The sequence below is a fragment of the Betta splendens genome, chromosome 2, assembly GCF_900634795.4.
Source record: "Betta splendens chromosome 2, fBetSpl5.4, whole genome shotgun sequence".
Lineage (NCBI taxonomy): Eukaryota > Metazoa > Chordata > Actinopteri > Anabantiformes > Osphronemidae > Betta > Betta splendens.
Genome location: NC_040882.2, coordinates 21561075 through 21574690, shown reverse-complemented (window position 1 = coordinate 21574690; position 13616 = coordinate 21561075). Strand labels below are relative to the sequence as shown.

General features: G+C 39.6%; 1 protein-coding gene across 15 annotated transcripts in view; it reads left to right on the top strand.

The window, feature by feature from the left end:
• LOC114851413 (HAUS augmin-like complex subunit 3) overlaps window positions 1-13616 on the top strand; it is a 42373-nt gene that overhangs the window by 4146 nt on the left and 24611 nt on the right. For 9 of the 15 annotated variants that reach the window (XR_008692837.1, XR_008692834.1, XR_008692832.1 and 6 more), the window contains exons 2-18: window positions 2-191; window positions 536-623; window positions 840-1187; window positions 1327-2450; window positions 3245-3319; window positions 3748-3806; window positions 4145-4873; window positions 5026-5192; window positions 5325-5437; window positions 5838-6037; window positions 6105-6165; window positions 6329-6393; window positions 9088-9171; window positions 9362-9457; window positions 9795-9851; window positions 9989-10045; window positions 11516-11581. Coding sequence is in view for 8 of the 15 variants with exons in the window: in XM_055503190.1 (XP_055359165.1) it covers window positions 65-191; window positions 536-623; window positions 840-1187; window positions 1327-2450; window positions 3245-3319; window positions 3748-3806; window positions 4145-4873; window positions 5026-5192; window positions 5325-5437; window positions 5838-6037; window positions 6105-6165; window positions 6329-6393; window positions 9088-9171; window positions 9362-9457; window positions 9795-9851; window positions 9989-10045; window positions 11516-11581 (3516 nt within the window). In the remaining 7 variants the exon portion in view is untranslated. Of the gene's footprint in view, window position 1; window positions 192-535; window positions 624-839; window positions 1188-1326; window positions 2451-3244; window positions 3349-3747; window positions 3807-4144; window positions 4874-5025; window positions 5193-5324; window positions 5438-5837; window positions 6038-6104; window positions 6166-6328; window positions 6394-9087; window positions 9172-9361; window positions 9458-9794; window positions 9852-9988; window positions 10046-11515; window positions 11582-13616 lie in introns of those variants that run through there. The other 6 variants (XM_055503203.1, XM_055503194.1, XM_055503207.1 and 3 more) reach the window with 6 other exon arrangements.

The following is a 13616-nucleotide window of genomic DNA, read 5'->3' as shown; positions in this document are numbered from 1 at the left end:
GGTAATTGATGGTTCAGTTGGAGATCCTCAAGTAGAGAATAGCAGACTTTCTGACAGGGAAAAGATGGAACATTCTAGTAGGTTGTACTCAGGACCTCTGTCTCAGGCAGCCCAGAAGGTTCTGGTTGCTCTTCGGGCCCAGAGTTCACATGGAGCCAAACGTAGCCGCAACCATTATAATCCCAGTCAAAGTAAGTGGGGTACAAGCATCGGATGTCTCGTTAAATGCATTAATTGTACCTATATAGGTAGATCTGATAAGGTCTTGACTTGTTGTTTTCTCATTGGCCACAGTTGCATGCGAGCACAAATTTAAGTTATCACAATGGAATAAAAAGCTGGTAGACTGACATTTCACATGATTGCAAAATATAGGCATTAGGAGCATTGTTCTAGGATGCTGTGGGTTATTTCCACCCTTTTGCTAGTTAAGGATTCCAGTCATTCAGCAAGAAAACACGTCTAATTGTATTCATGTTTCTGGTACTCCTAAAGTGGTGTTATTAGTTTGTCTGGACTTCTACTTTGTATGTAGTAATAAAAAGGTATGGCAGATCTGGAGAGCCTTGGACACAAAGCAGGAGGGTAAATCAGGAGGAGAGGAGGGACAGAAGCACAGATCGGTAAGCCAGATCAGAAATTAAATACATAATAGGCACAGGACATACAAGTAAAAGTATATAAAAGTTTTTAATGCATTATTTGGTTTGAATTATCCAATAAGCACAAACATTTGTAGAACATGGTGCACTTTTAAATACTGCAATAACAAACCAGACTCATTTACTTACTAAATGTATACAATATAACACTATTCTGTCTTCTATATTATGGACAAGGTCCCAAGTGTCCTCCTCTTCCACCTATCTCCTTGACCACTCCAACTACAGCCAAAGCTTTCAGACTTACTCACAGACACAAGACTGCTCCCTCTCATCCTTTCCTTCCTCTTACTGGGGTTCCTCCTTCCAAAGGCAGACCTCAGCGACTGAAGGCTTTTATCAGTGCTCACAGATGTATACTCACACAAATGATTGTGAGCCTTCTGCTTTCCAAACTAAACCAGCTCTGACATTTTCTGAACATGAGGTATCTGAGATGGCAGCATCTTTCTCCCATGGAGATGGACATACTCTGTCCATCCCAATACCACAGACAGTTCACGATGGGGCAGCATTTTGGAGTATGTAAGTATAAAATGAAATATATTATGTTTTTAACCTATTATTAAGAGATCATTCTCTTCATTAAAACCCCTAACTGCACAGTATACTGCAACATGAAATTGTCCTGCTGGGTATGCGTTCTGATATTTTTTTATTTCAGTCCTAGGCCAGCCAAAACAATCAAGCCATCTTTCAACTGTAGTTTTTTACCACACAATGGAGATCCCAATGAGGTACTCATTCCTACAATAGAAAAACCTAATATCCATAAAGAAGAGTCCACTTTGGCTTGTCAGACATATTCATCCTGCCTCGAAGTAAGTCCTGACACCAATAATGGCACATCAGCTGCACAGAAGGGCAAAGAGTGGTGGAATAACCCAATAAATGAAGCAGAATACAGTGGAGCTTTAGACAGTCAATTAAAGCTGTCTCTGTCTGACCACAACCCCAGTGAGAGGGTAGAAAATGGAGGCCTAAGTAACCAAACAAAGTCTAAAATATTCAGAAAGACACATTTGAGTTCCTGTGACCTTCTACCAAGACTGGTTACAGGCGTTGATGCTAATCCAATCAGGTCAGGAAGACCTCTAGAAGGGAGGAGTGTGACAGAGCTCAAAGTAAATTCTGAAAGTGTGACAGGCCACATGTCATGCACTGAACGTGAGATGGAGCCCCCAAAAAATGGAACTGTGAAGGTGGAGATGGACAGGATGTTGCATGCTGAGAAAAGACCAGCCATTGAAATGAAAGGACCTTTATACCTGGGACTGACTGAGAACAATAATTTAAAGAGCATCTCGTATTTGGTAACCCCACGTAACAGGGATAAAAACAGTGACTGTATAAATGGGGAAACAGAAATAAATGAATGCATTGTCAGTGCACGTGGAGCTGAACATCCATCAGGCAGTGACAATAACGTAGCTTTAGCAGGACACAATTCGAAGATTTTACCATCAGTAATAAGTGGTGAACACAAGGATCAAATAGGAGCATTGGTACAGTGTGAGCCGACCGCAGTTGACCTGCTTGACCCTAATAACGCAGAGGACAGAGTTGATGTGAGAGAGATGAGGGCAAAGGCAGATATTGATATAGGCACTAATGATGTAATGGAGGCAGAACAATCACAATGCTCTGCTGTGAAAGCAACAGAGAAACAAGATGATTATAAAAAGGCCAGTGACTTGCATGTAGGAAAGAAAGTACAGAGAGAGACTGGAAACAATGGAGATGAGCCAGTTATTTTAGCTGATAATGAAAATCAAAGTGCAACTACAGGTAAGTGTAAGTTGCTTGTTGCCATGTTTATTGTGATTCTACAAAGCATACAAATAATGCTGTTTCAATATTCACCACTAGAGTGAGCTAGAATATTTCTCTTTGCGCATTAGCCAGCTGTAGGAGTAAATTCACTGCAGTCGCTCACTTTTCTGTTAAACTGCTTCATCCTCAGTAGGGTTGTGAGGTTGTTGGAGTTTATCTCTGCTGTCATTTGGGCAAGAGACAGTGTTTTATTTACTTGAAAAACATTCATATCTATAATAATAATAGGATAATAATACCAATAAAGGGCTGTTTGGTGCTTTACTTCAGGCAAAGACACAGATGTAATGAAGTTTGTCGACACAGGTTAGAAGTGTGTGCGTAGTTTTAGTCTCACTTGCTTGTGACTTTTTAATTTTGTATCAGAGTGGAAGTGATGACAGAGCAACGCTTAGGCAACTTAGCACTGACCAGGGGTGTTGTGTGTCCGCTCACATAGAGCTGCAGGAAGGCAGTTTGAGCCTCACTTGCTGAGACAATGCTGAGTCAACTCACATATACAGTAACACAAGTCTGAAAGCACACTGACCACACACAAACAAGCTGTGGTGTAAAAAAAATGTCATTATGATGCTGGCCAGGATTTTTAGTGTTGGCTGACCTTGTTCTGTCACACGCTGCTGAGGTTTCAAACATTACAAAGGTTCCCATTTATGCTTACTGACACACACCAGAGTGTTTATTGTCTGATCACCAGTTTAAAAAAGTTAAAGTGATGAACAAGTAAAAATGGCCTTCCTTTGACCCAGGGAGAGAAGATTGTCTCACATCCCGTGAGTGCAGAGCAAAAGGTTCAGGGATCGAAGCACTTTGCCTCCGTACCAGTATGAGTATAGATTGTTTTATTACAAAAGTATGTTCATATTGCACTTTATTTGGGGATGGTTTACTTTTATCTGTAGTTGTTTTATACAGAAATTGTGATATGTGTATCCCGTATACAGCTGTAACAGCATGTATGTAAATTTTCAATAAGAATTTTACATTCATCAGACATTGATCAGGTTTGAGTGAAATGGGTTGCATTAATACAATAGAGTAATACAATAATGCAATTGAGTAATACACAATGTGCATTCACATTGACAGTGCATTCATACATGCATGTCTATCATACATCAAATACTGTAACAGAGTCTTTAACTGTTATTGGGTAGTTACATATAGTCATTGTGACTCCAAAAAGTGCAGATTTTGTGATAAATGCTTAAGCATAAATGAGTTTGTGTCTACTTCTGTGACACTTTTTCAGCTTCAGGCCGGCTTGTCAAACAAACCGTGTGTGGTTTTGTCTGGAACACAGCACTGAAGGCATGTCCCTACTCTCGTCACGTCCTTTTTTATTTCCTTGCTTGTTGCCTTTGTGTCCTTTTGTGCTCATCTAACTGCTTACATGTTCACTTTCTCAGCTTTTACATAAATTCTGAATAATGCAACTAGCATTAAGTGCGAATGGGAATGATCAAATACAATTTGCTTTCTTCTTTGTGCTAAATCTTTCTAAACTAATTTGCTGTTCTACATGGATCTTCTGTGTAACAGAACCATCACACAGAGAAGGAGTCCTTGTTAATTTATTCTTGCTTCTCATTTTCTTTCTGTTTCCCTTGTCCCTGTCTGGCTGCATGTTTATCATGTCTGTTGAGCAGACTGCTAATGGATACATCAGAGAGGGGGAGCCCACGTGTGGAAGACAGAATCCCTCTTCAGAGAAGGACACAAGCTCAGCCGAAAATAAACTAAGTGGAAACCTGAAAAATAAGTTCCCCGCTTCTCCAAATACATTACGTCACGCTGACGTGGTCCCCTTGTTTCCTCTGAAGAGAAAGCATGAAGTGCTTCAAGACCAAAATGTGAACAATTTTCAGTGGGAACCTTTTCTTTCCTCACAAGAAAATACATGGAAGGGAGAAGTCCATAAGTGGACCACAGCTGGAGCCAAAATCTCCACCCCTGAACACCTAACACCTGCATGTGAATCAGAACTAGCAGTAGAGGTACGTACAAATCCATGTGTACCACAACAAACCCAACAAAGGACGAGTAAGACCAATCACAGGTGCCTGAAACCTGCTACAAGTCCTTTTGAACTGACCCAATGTTCTATGGCCTGTGGATCATATAAGCAAAACAATTTTGAACCAGAGGATGCCAACAAATCACAGACATACCAAAAAGAAACGACCACTGGTAAAACTCAGGCCCAGTTCACCGCAGGTTGCCTTGCTCCAGCTGTAATATCTGACCCTAGAATAAGGAATTCGGGGAAGTTGAACTCAGATGAGAAGATGCAATTGCTTCATGAGGTTTTGAAAGCCGAAGCACTGGTGTTAACCATGATGTACCAGGACGGAACTACTCAGTTAGATCCAGAACAGGTGAGCAGCATTATGGGGCAAGAAATCTATTCACAAATATGTTCCAGTCATTATGGAACTAGTGTCACTAGTGTTTCCCTTATGAAAAGGGGCCTTAGCCATTGCTTGCTCTATTCTCTTTCATTGTCCTCCTTGGGCCTATATATATATAGAAATCTACTCCAGTGTGTGGCCTCCTCGTACTGATGAAGCATGATCTGGACAGCAGCACACTAGGCAGCTCTCGCAGAGCAAAAGACAGTGTGGTCTTCTTAAAACTAGAGCAAACGCCCAAATGGGCCCAGCAAAATGCACATGACAGCCAGAAGCTCTTTACCAGGTGAGAAAGATGTAAAGTAGAATGTGACGTGTGAGTTTAATTGTTCAGAAGTGTTTTTGCATCCATAAACTGCAGGTTTGGTATTTATATTGGTGTTTAGTACTTGTGTGTGTGCATGTCTGTTTCCCTTAGAGATGTGCTGCTACAGGTATTTTCAAGATCTCAACTGGTGATATGCTATAAAGCCAAGGATTTGCTTCGCACAGCGTTGCAATTTTACAAGGAAGAGTTGAACTGGAAACAAGGTATATCACGCACCACACACCTAGTTGTGATAATTTATTTCTCTTATCAAACACTAATTTGTAACTTTATTATCACCATCAAGGGGTCAATTGGTAGTACATTTGAAGTAGTTTTAAAAGAAAGGGGTGTGAGTTTTTGTTTTGAACAGAGACAAAATGTACAAAGGAGAATTTGTAGTTCACTAACTACTGCACCTGTAGACTGCTTGTATTCTGTTGATCACAGTGCACAAAACAACTGACAACATCCTTTTAACACGACAGTAGTAGCATACATTTTAGACAGTCACAATTAAAATATGTTCTCTTGGATGTTCTTTGAAATGTCGTCTTGTCTTTAACTTTTTGCTATCTCATAAGCATAACAAAGACATCTGAATTAAAAGGTCTCTGTCTCCAGTGGCAGGCTGTCACATCCAGGACCCACAGGTGTCAGGATGGCTGCTGGATCCTGCAGATCCCTCGTCTTGCTACCAGGATCTTCTCAATAAACATTGCAAAAGGACTTCATTTAAAATACCTGTCCTGGGTCCGAAGAAGGTCTTCTCAAGTCTCACTTCCCTCTACTGGCTTAACAAGGAGCTATGCTCTAAATTACAGGTTAGCAGATGCACACATGCTTACACAACTGTAGTTTCTAACTGTAACTGATTCTTTGTGTGTCCAGAACCAGGGCCTGTGGGACCTTTACTCAGACATGGAGCAGAATATGATCCCTGTTTTAGCAGGTGATTGGAATTTTACATTGCTTTATTACCAACAACATATTATCCCTAAAGGCTGTAATCAATGAAATCAAATGTTTCTAAAAAAGTCTATAGGAACAATACCCTACTTTAGTACTTATAGTGGGTATGGTTTATTATTTACTGTTTGCTGGTGTTATTTTAGCAATGGAGAGCCACTGCATCCATGTGGACAAAGAAACACTGAAGAGAACTTCAGATCTACTGGGGGTAAGAAAAAGTAACCTGTTAAATTAAATCTTTTGGCCTGTGGATTTCATTGTTTTATTCAGTACCAATGTAATATAGCAAAACTTTTTGTCTCAAAGCAGTCAACTTTATCTCCCACAGCCAGAGGTTGTTGGTAGTTCTATTGATGGATGCTAATTTCCCACCAGAACACAACAGTGGTGCAGCATGCACAGATTATACATTGTTTAGTGTTGTACTGCGTTTTGGTAATTTATTTTGTCTCTATTTCACAATTTGAAACACAAATATTGGTGCAAGACGGAACAAGTTAGAAATAATCTTGCTGCATTCCAGTTAATGTTTCAGTTCATGTGTCCTCTTCTCATAGACAACAAACATGCAAATGTTCTTATGCTGTTTGTGCTGCTCCGTCTAATTGCAATCATAATCCATTTACAGGTCCTAAAGACACACACTCAAACCCACTTCCAACCCTTTGCGAGGTGTTGTTATGTAGAGAGATTCTTAGTATCTTGTCATGTTACTAAAAATAGGAAGGAGAGTTTGTCTCTCCTCTTCAAGAGGCTGTGCTGTAGCAAGGTGCATTGCTTCTTCTACCAACATGTCACTCTGGTGCACTGGGGTTTCTTTAAAGCTTTGTGTACATGCATGTGTTTGTGTTTTTGTAATGTGTGCTTGTTAGCGCAGTGATGCTTGTCCCCAGTCTGTCATGTTGCGTTTCTTTTTATGTGAGCTGCCAATTTCACTGGACCGAACACTGGAGGATTTCACCAGTCTGTCAGGCTGAATCCCACAAATATCCTCATACTCACTTGCCTTACACAGTAGATAAGAAATATTAAAATTAAGCCAGACGAATGCCGCCTACCTGTAAGCGTCTTTTATCTCTGTTTTGTGATTGTTCAGATTAGCCTTTTTTGTACTTGCATATAATGCAGTTACTGACTTTGATGCAAATGAAGTCTCATAAATCACTGTTAATTCCCTGCTAGACCCTCTGTGTGTCTGTGTGTGTTTTGCACAGTACTTAGGCATTGGCATCCAATATTGATAAGGCAGTCTGGATCCTGCTTTGGGCAGAGTGAGAGAGCATATTTTGGATTGTAGCTGCCAGCTCAAACACTTTTCCTTCCGTTTTACTCTCTTTATATTATTCCGTCTTTGACTTTCCTGACCTCTTTCTTCTTCTTTTTGCCTTCTGCTATTGTTGCGTCTCTCACATTTGCCTATCGGGTTCTTCCTGTCTCACGTGTCCTAATAATGTCTGTCAGTTTAAGTGCCATTTTCTATCCATGTTCAGCCTCAGTATTTCCAGTTGACTCCCAGTCCTTGCCTCCTTTTCTCATTGTCCTACTTGCATGTTTTGTCTGTCCCTCCTTCTCTTCTCAATTTGTCATGCTGTGTCATTCTTCATTCTGTTGGGTTTCATTTCATCACCTCACCTCAATCCCTCGTCCCCTTTTGTTTTTGCTTTTCTTGTCCTCATTTCCATTTCATTTTCTTAGCTGTCACGCTGGTGAGAACTGTTTTCTACTTTACTTAGACTAGTAATGAGCTGCTGTGTGGGTGATACCCCAAATATAAAAAAAACAAAAAGTTCCCATTTGGGCTTATTTTTGTATGATGCCTATTTAACCTCATTTACTTGTCATCATTAAATCGCTTCCTCCGTATCTCCATATCCGTATGACTCCAGATCTTTTCTCATTATGCATTCTCATATCTTTTCACACTTACTAGCACTTCTGTTTCCTTTTGCTTGGTGTCTTATGTTGTGACACTGTCTGTATTTAAATAATTATATTCAGTGCTGTGAAAACGATTGCAGCATTCATTAAATGCTGTTTAGGTTTCATTGTATTAGATTAGTCCTGTATATTTGGATGTGGGTTTGCTTTTCTGGCCATATAATTTATGTACAGTACAGCACTTGTGGTATTATAAGCAGGATGTAGTATTTCTCCCTCCATAATTTATGTGTATGTGATGGTGTTACCTTGTGCTGTTTGTGAGACAGGTTGTGATTTACACATACCTGTATTGGAAGGGAATATTGAATTCCCCTTTAAATACCCAATACTCAAGTAATCCTGCCGTAGCTTTCCATATACAGGTTTGGAAAAAGATCATTGATAATTTAATGATCTTGGATTAATTTAAGCAAATTTTAATTTACAATGCTTCAGAACTATGCTACTCCATTATAACAAAGTCTCAGATTTTTAATTGGTCCTTATTTCTACTTTATACTCTTGAAAAGGTAAAAGATATACAGTGTTGTAATAGAACCTGAGCTGTATAGAAGTAAATGATTGTAATAATTTGCAAAACACAGTGCAATCAGTCATCTACATGTTTAAAAAGAAGCAATTAGTGTTCTGTAAGTGAACGACTCAAACACATTATCAAATGTACAATAAACATTAGCTCTAGCATATACTCAGCAGACAACCAGTGTTTTCATTGTGATGCAAGCTTCAGATCTTGTTAATTTTGCTGAATCACTCACAGAAACTATACATAAGAGTTTTTACCTATTGTCATGGACAAAAATACTGCATAGCATTTGCTTCGGTTGAAACTCTGTAGCATTTTATTCATACGTTTTTAGGTATTGGCGTGACTTACATCTGTAAATAGTTACTAAGTGCTAGTATTATGCTACTAGTTATTGGTGTTTATGTATGAAGTTCTATTGTCTGCCTCTTTTAGACTAAGATGAAGCAGTTGGAACAGGAGGCCCACCGAGCAGCCGGACAAATATTTCTAATCACCAGCAACTCTCAACTGCGAACAGTGTGTACCTTCATACGGACGTCTTTGTCCTGTGTGCGTGTGTCTCATTTGCTGATTATTTAATTGTAATTTAGCAAAATATGAAATATTCACAGCATAGATGAATTCTTCTATGTCGTGCTTGTCTATGTGCTGTATATATGCTCATTTATTTCTGAGAAAGTTTTTTTATGTTTTACGATGTGTGAAGGTTCTATTTGACAAGCTTCGCCTCCACGAGCGCTGTGAGAACAAGAAACTTCCCAAGACCAGCAACAAACAGCAGCAGTCAACATGTGAAGCCACAGTACGTGGCACACAGACACACAAATGCTAACGAGGTTTAACATTTAAATCCCCTTTGATCTGAGAAAACCTGATCAGTCTTTTTGAAATGTTAGTACACACACACAGATACAGATAAAAAAACACAAACACCATAAACACATATTCACACATAATTCCTGTTTAAAACGGTTACTATTTACCAAGGACACATAGAAATCTAGCAAATAGACAGGCATGTTGCATCTTGCATCTTAATATCTAATATTAATATTAAGGCATCTTAATATTGATGCTTTAGGGTTGTGTTAAATATATTTTTGTTGTCATTAGACTTTTGCTGTCTTGTTTTTCCACAGTTGTTGCAGCTTCAGCATCTGCATCCTCTGCCAAAGGTCATCCTGGAGTACAGACAGGTCAAACATTTATCTATGAGACTCTCATTTGCATATTTAAGCTGGAGTCTGTTACTACCCAAGTACTGTGAATGTTGAAATAACAAATGGCTTCGCTAGCTGGACTACAGTACATTGTTTCTCTAAAACCCACGCAGGTTCACAAAATCAAGTCCACCTTTGTTGATGGTATTCTGTCCTGCATGATGAGCAAGGTGAGCACACAACTGGTTTAAAACATAAAATGTTTAAACGTAAAACCTAAACAGGTCAAAGAACAAGTTTGTTAGTTTCCTTTCAAAATATGAACTTTCAGTGATGCTAGATAAAAGTAAAACACAAAACAGACCAAAAACAAAAGTTGAAAAATTGCCACAGGCTAAAATAAATCAAACCACTTCTCACTTTCTTTAAAGATGCTACAGATTGAAATGCTTTAGGTAGTTCATACACTAGTTGTTTACACAACCACATCACAGGTTAATACTGTAACAATATGGTGTGATGCTTCTGCTCTAGTGAAAATTAATCAGTGCTGATCTCTTCAAGCTGTTCATCCTCTCTACCACTGCTGTTTTAAGTTGGCACAAACTGATTGAACTCTGTGTCTGACTGCCTCGCTACATGGGCTTCCCTCCACTTTTGTACGGGTGCAGCAGCTTGTGTTTGTCAATCTTTGCTTACTCAGCTCTGCAAATGAGTCTCTCTGGCTCTGTCTGAAGCTGTTTGGCTTCGCATGTTGGTGATTCATCCAGTGCTCTTATGGGCAGTGCAGTCAACAATCACAGCTAGAGTATGGTGCTGTTGAATATTTGTGGTCTCCTAGAATACAGGCAGCTTTGGGGCCTATAAAACAAGTAATTGAACAATTAATCCATGCATTCATTACCCTAGCTGCCTGTGCCCATAGGGCTCGCATGGATGCTGAGGACACACCCAGCTGTCATTTGGCGAAAGCATAGACCATGTTGGACAAAATCACCAGTTCATCACAGGGCTAAAACATAAAACAAACATCTATCGCACCAATGGAGAATTTAGAGTCTCTTGACCCTCGCCAAACCATGGTTGAATGCCACCAAAAATGGGGGTGGGCATATAAAAACTTTGCAATTCCTGAAAGGCTAATTTCACAATTTTATTTTATTGGTGATGATTACACAGCAATCAATGGCCTGACTCACCAGGGGCAACTTTAGTTCAGTGTCTTACCAGGTACGCTCTGTCAGGAGGAGCCAGGAGTCTATGATGTGTTGTACTGAGGATGGGAGTTAAAAACTTTTAATTGTTAGTGGACCTAAGTGTATAACTAAGATGATGGTGCTTTAAATCCGCTGCTTAATGCCTCAGCAGAGGTGGTATCACAGCGTGGAGATGGCATGCTCAAACTGGCCATCACACTGTATTGTTTATGCCTGCTGGCCCAAAGCACCAGAGGGATGATGGGAAAAAGCACTGCAGCTGGTCCTTTGAGGGTGAATCAGTTTACTTTAGTAGTTTACTATGTATATGGAAACATTCCCGGTTATATGTACCTGACTCATACATGTTCTAACTGTGGTATTGTAATTAACATGTTAGCAGAAAATGCAAAGTTTTCCTCAGGATTCTGCAGGTTGTTGAATGTCTTTTTTAGCTTTTCCCATTGTATCTAAACATTTTCTTCTCTGTGTCGACCCTATTAGAGCTATGTTTCTTCTTCATGGTACCAGACAAGTGCTGTGACTGGCAGAATCTCATCCAAACAACCAGTTAGTATAACTTGCCTACCTTTATTCATTGTTGTTTCTGTCTGTATTTAACTATAATTAAAATGTTCTTACAGTACATAAGTTAAATGACTGCTACCACCCCCAGCTAGTCTTCTAGTTCTCAGCAGTACAGCAGTGTCTCATTTGTTTTGTCATCACAAAAAAGACAAATACCCACAGAAAAGGTTCTTTGTAAAAAAAAAAAACCTTCTTGAACTTCTTCTTATCACTGCCCATAAAGGCTAAATATTATATTGAGATGCTGGTGGTTGGGTCTGGGACTGTCTTGCTTTCTTCATGTGTGCACCCCTTAAGACAGATGATGAAAAACGTTCCAGCCACACCATTAATTTTGTGACTTGGTATTCTATTGCAGTGAGTCTTTTAAGGGAACTATTATGTATTCAGCAGTTAATATCTTTATGCTTTTATTTCCTACCACTAGTGTGAGAATATAAAGCTTCCTCAGTGCCTGAAGATTCCAGCCAGTCTGATCACAATTCTCCATTAAGAGCAGCTGAATATATTAATAGTGGTCTGAAGTTACTCAGTGGTCGCAACCACCAGATAGTGTTGTTTTAAAGGGAAAAGGGTGAAGTGTATTTGGTTGTTCTAGTAAAAATAAGTTTGTCTGTCCCCACTCTGCACTCAGGCCATATGCATATACTGTACACACATATTCAAATGAGCGCTGTTGCAGAGGGGTTTAGCTTTCATCTGTTTTGAGCCTAATTGAGATGAAAGTAGACTGCAGTAACAAAGGGGTGTCTGAGTTAAAGCAGGAAATCCATAACCCTGAGTCTAAAATACTGCATGGAGTGAGTCTCGCTGCAGAGGAAAGTGAAGCTTTTCCATTCTGTACCACTAGTTTGTATCTACTAAAAGCAAAAATACAGTCTGTTCAAGCTGTGAGCTCCAGCTACCCTGGCTCATGTTCTTTTTCTATTTTTATTTTTATTGTCATTCGCTCACACCTCTGTTCACCTCTCATTTGATTCTCTTTCTCACTGTAATTATTTTTTGTGTTCTTTTTGTGCGCATTCTGTGGCCTCGTCTTTGTGTTTCTTCAAAATTTTACTTGCGTCTTTTCTTGCTTTTTTTCTGTCACAGTACAGACAATTTCTCTCATTAACACATTTACTGCTGTGATCCCAAGGCAAAGGAGTTACATACAATAGAGCACTACAGGAAGCAAAACTCAGCTCTCTAGATCCTTGATGCAGTACTCTTGTATGGTCTGCTCTCTCTGGTTTTATCTCTAGACAGAGTCATTTCCCTATGAGGCAGCACAAGCGTGGCTACACTAAATGACTGTAACTGAACTTCCAGTGCCCCCTGAATGGCCAAGTATCAGCCTCTGTTAAATAAACTGACTTTATTCAGGACAACAAACTGCTTGCTTGCTGGGTTCTGTTGCCCTCCACTCACTCAGTCATGAGAGCATAGTTGTGGACTTGCAGCCATGTGCTGCTCTGTTATTGTTGAGCAGATGGATTTTGAAGTGTGTGTTTGAGGTCGTGGTGCAAATGGAGATAAATTAGTGCTGTTTGTGTTTCTGTGGGTGCGTGTGTGTGCGCTCTGTGGTGAGTCATTAAAATGGTGCAGTGTGATTAAATTACCCCACACCAACACAGCGATTCAGTCATCCCCATCTGTTTAGCAAGGCAGTAGTCCTGTGAGATTCTTCGTCTGTCTCTCCGGGCCAAATTTACATTTATGAAAGTCCATATTTGCAGCTCTAATTTTATTCAGTTTGTGCTCACAGTCTGTGTGTAATTAGTTCCAGATGCACTAATGTAGCAGTTTGAATTACGTCAAACAATACTGGTCAATTATTAGTTATTAACTAGTACTGTATATTCCATATAGTGAACATTTTTGACAGTGCCCTACACCTGTCCTACTTTTAACTTTCTTTCCAGCTAGCGTGTTTCTGAATAGAAACTTTGTTCTGTATAATTCACTACACCAGCACTAAGTACACATTACAAATTAGACATTTATTTCAGCATGGCGACGGCTGCAGTTTGCCGTG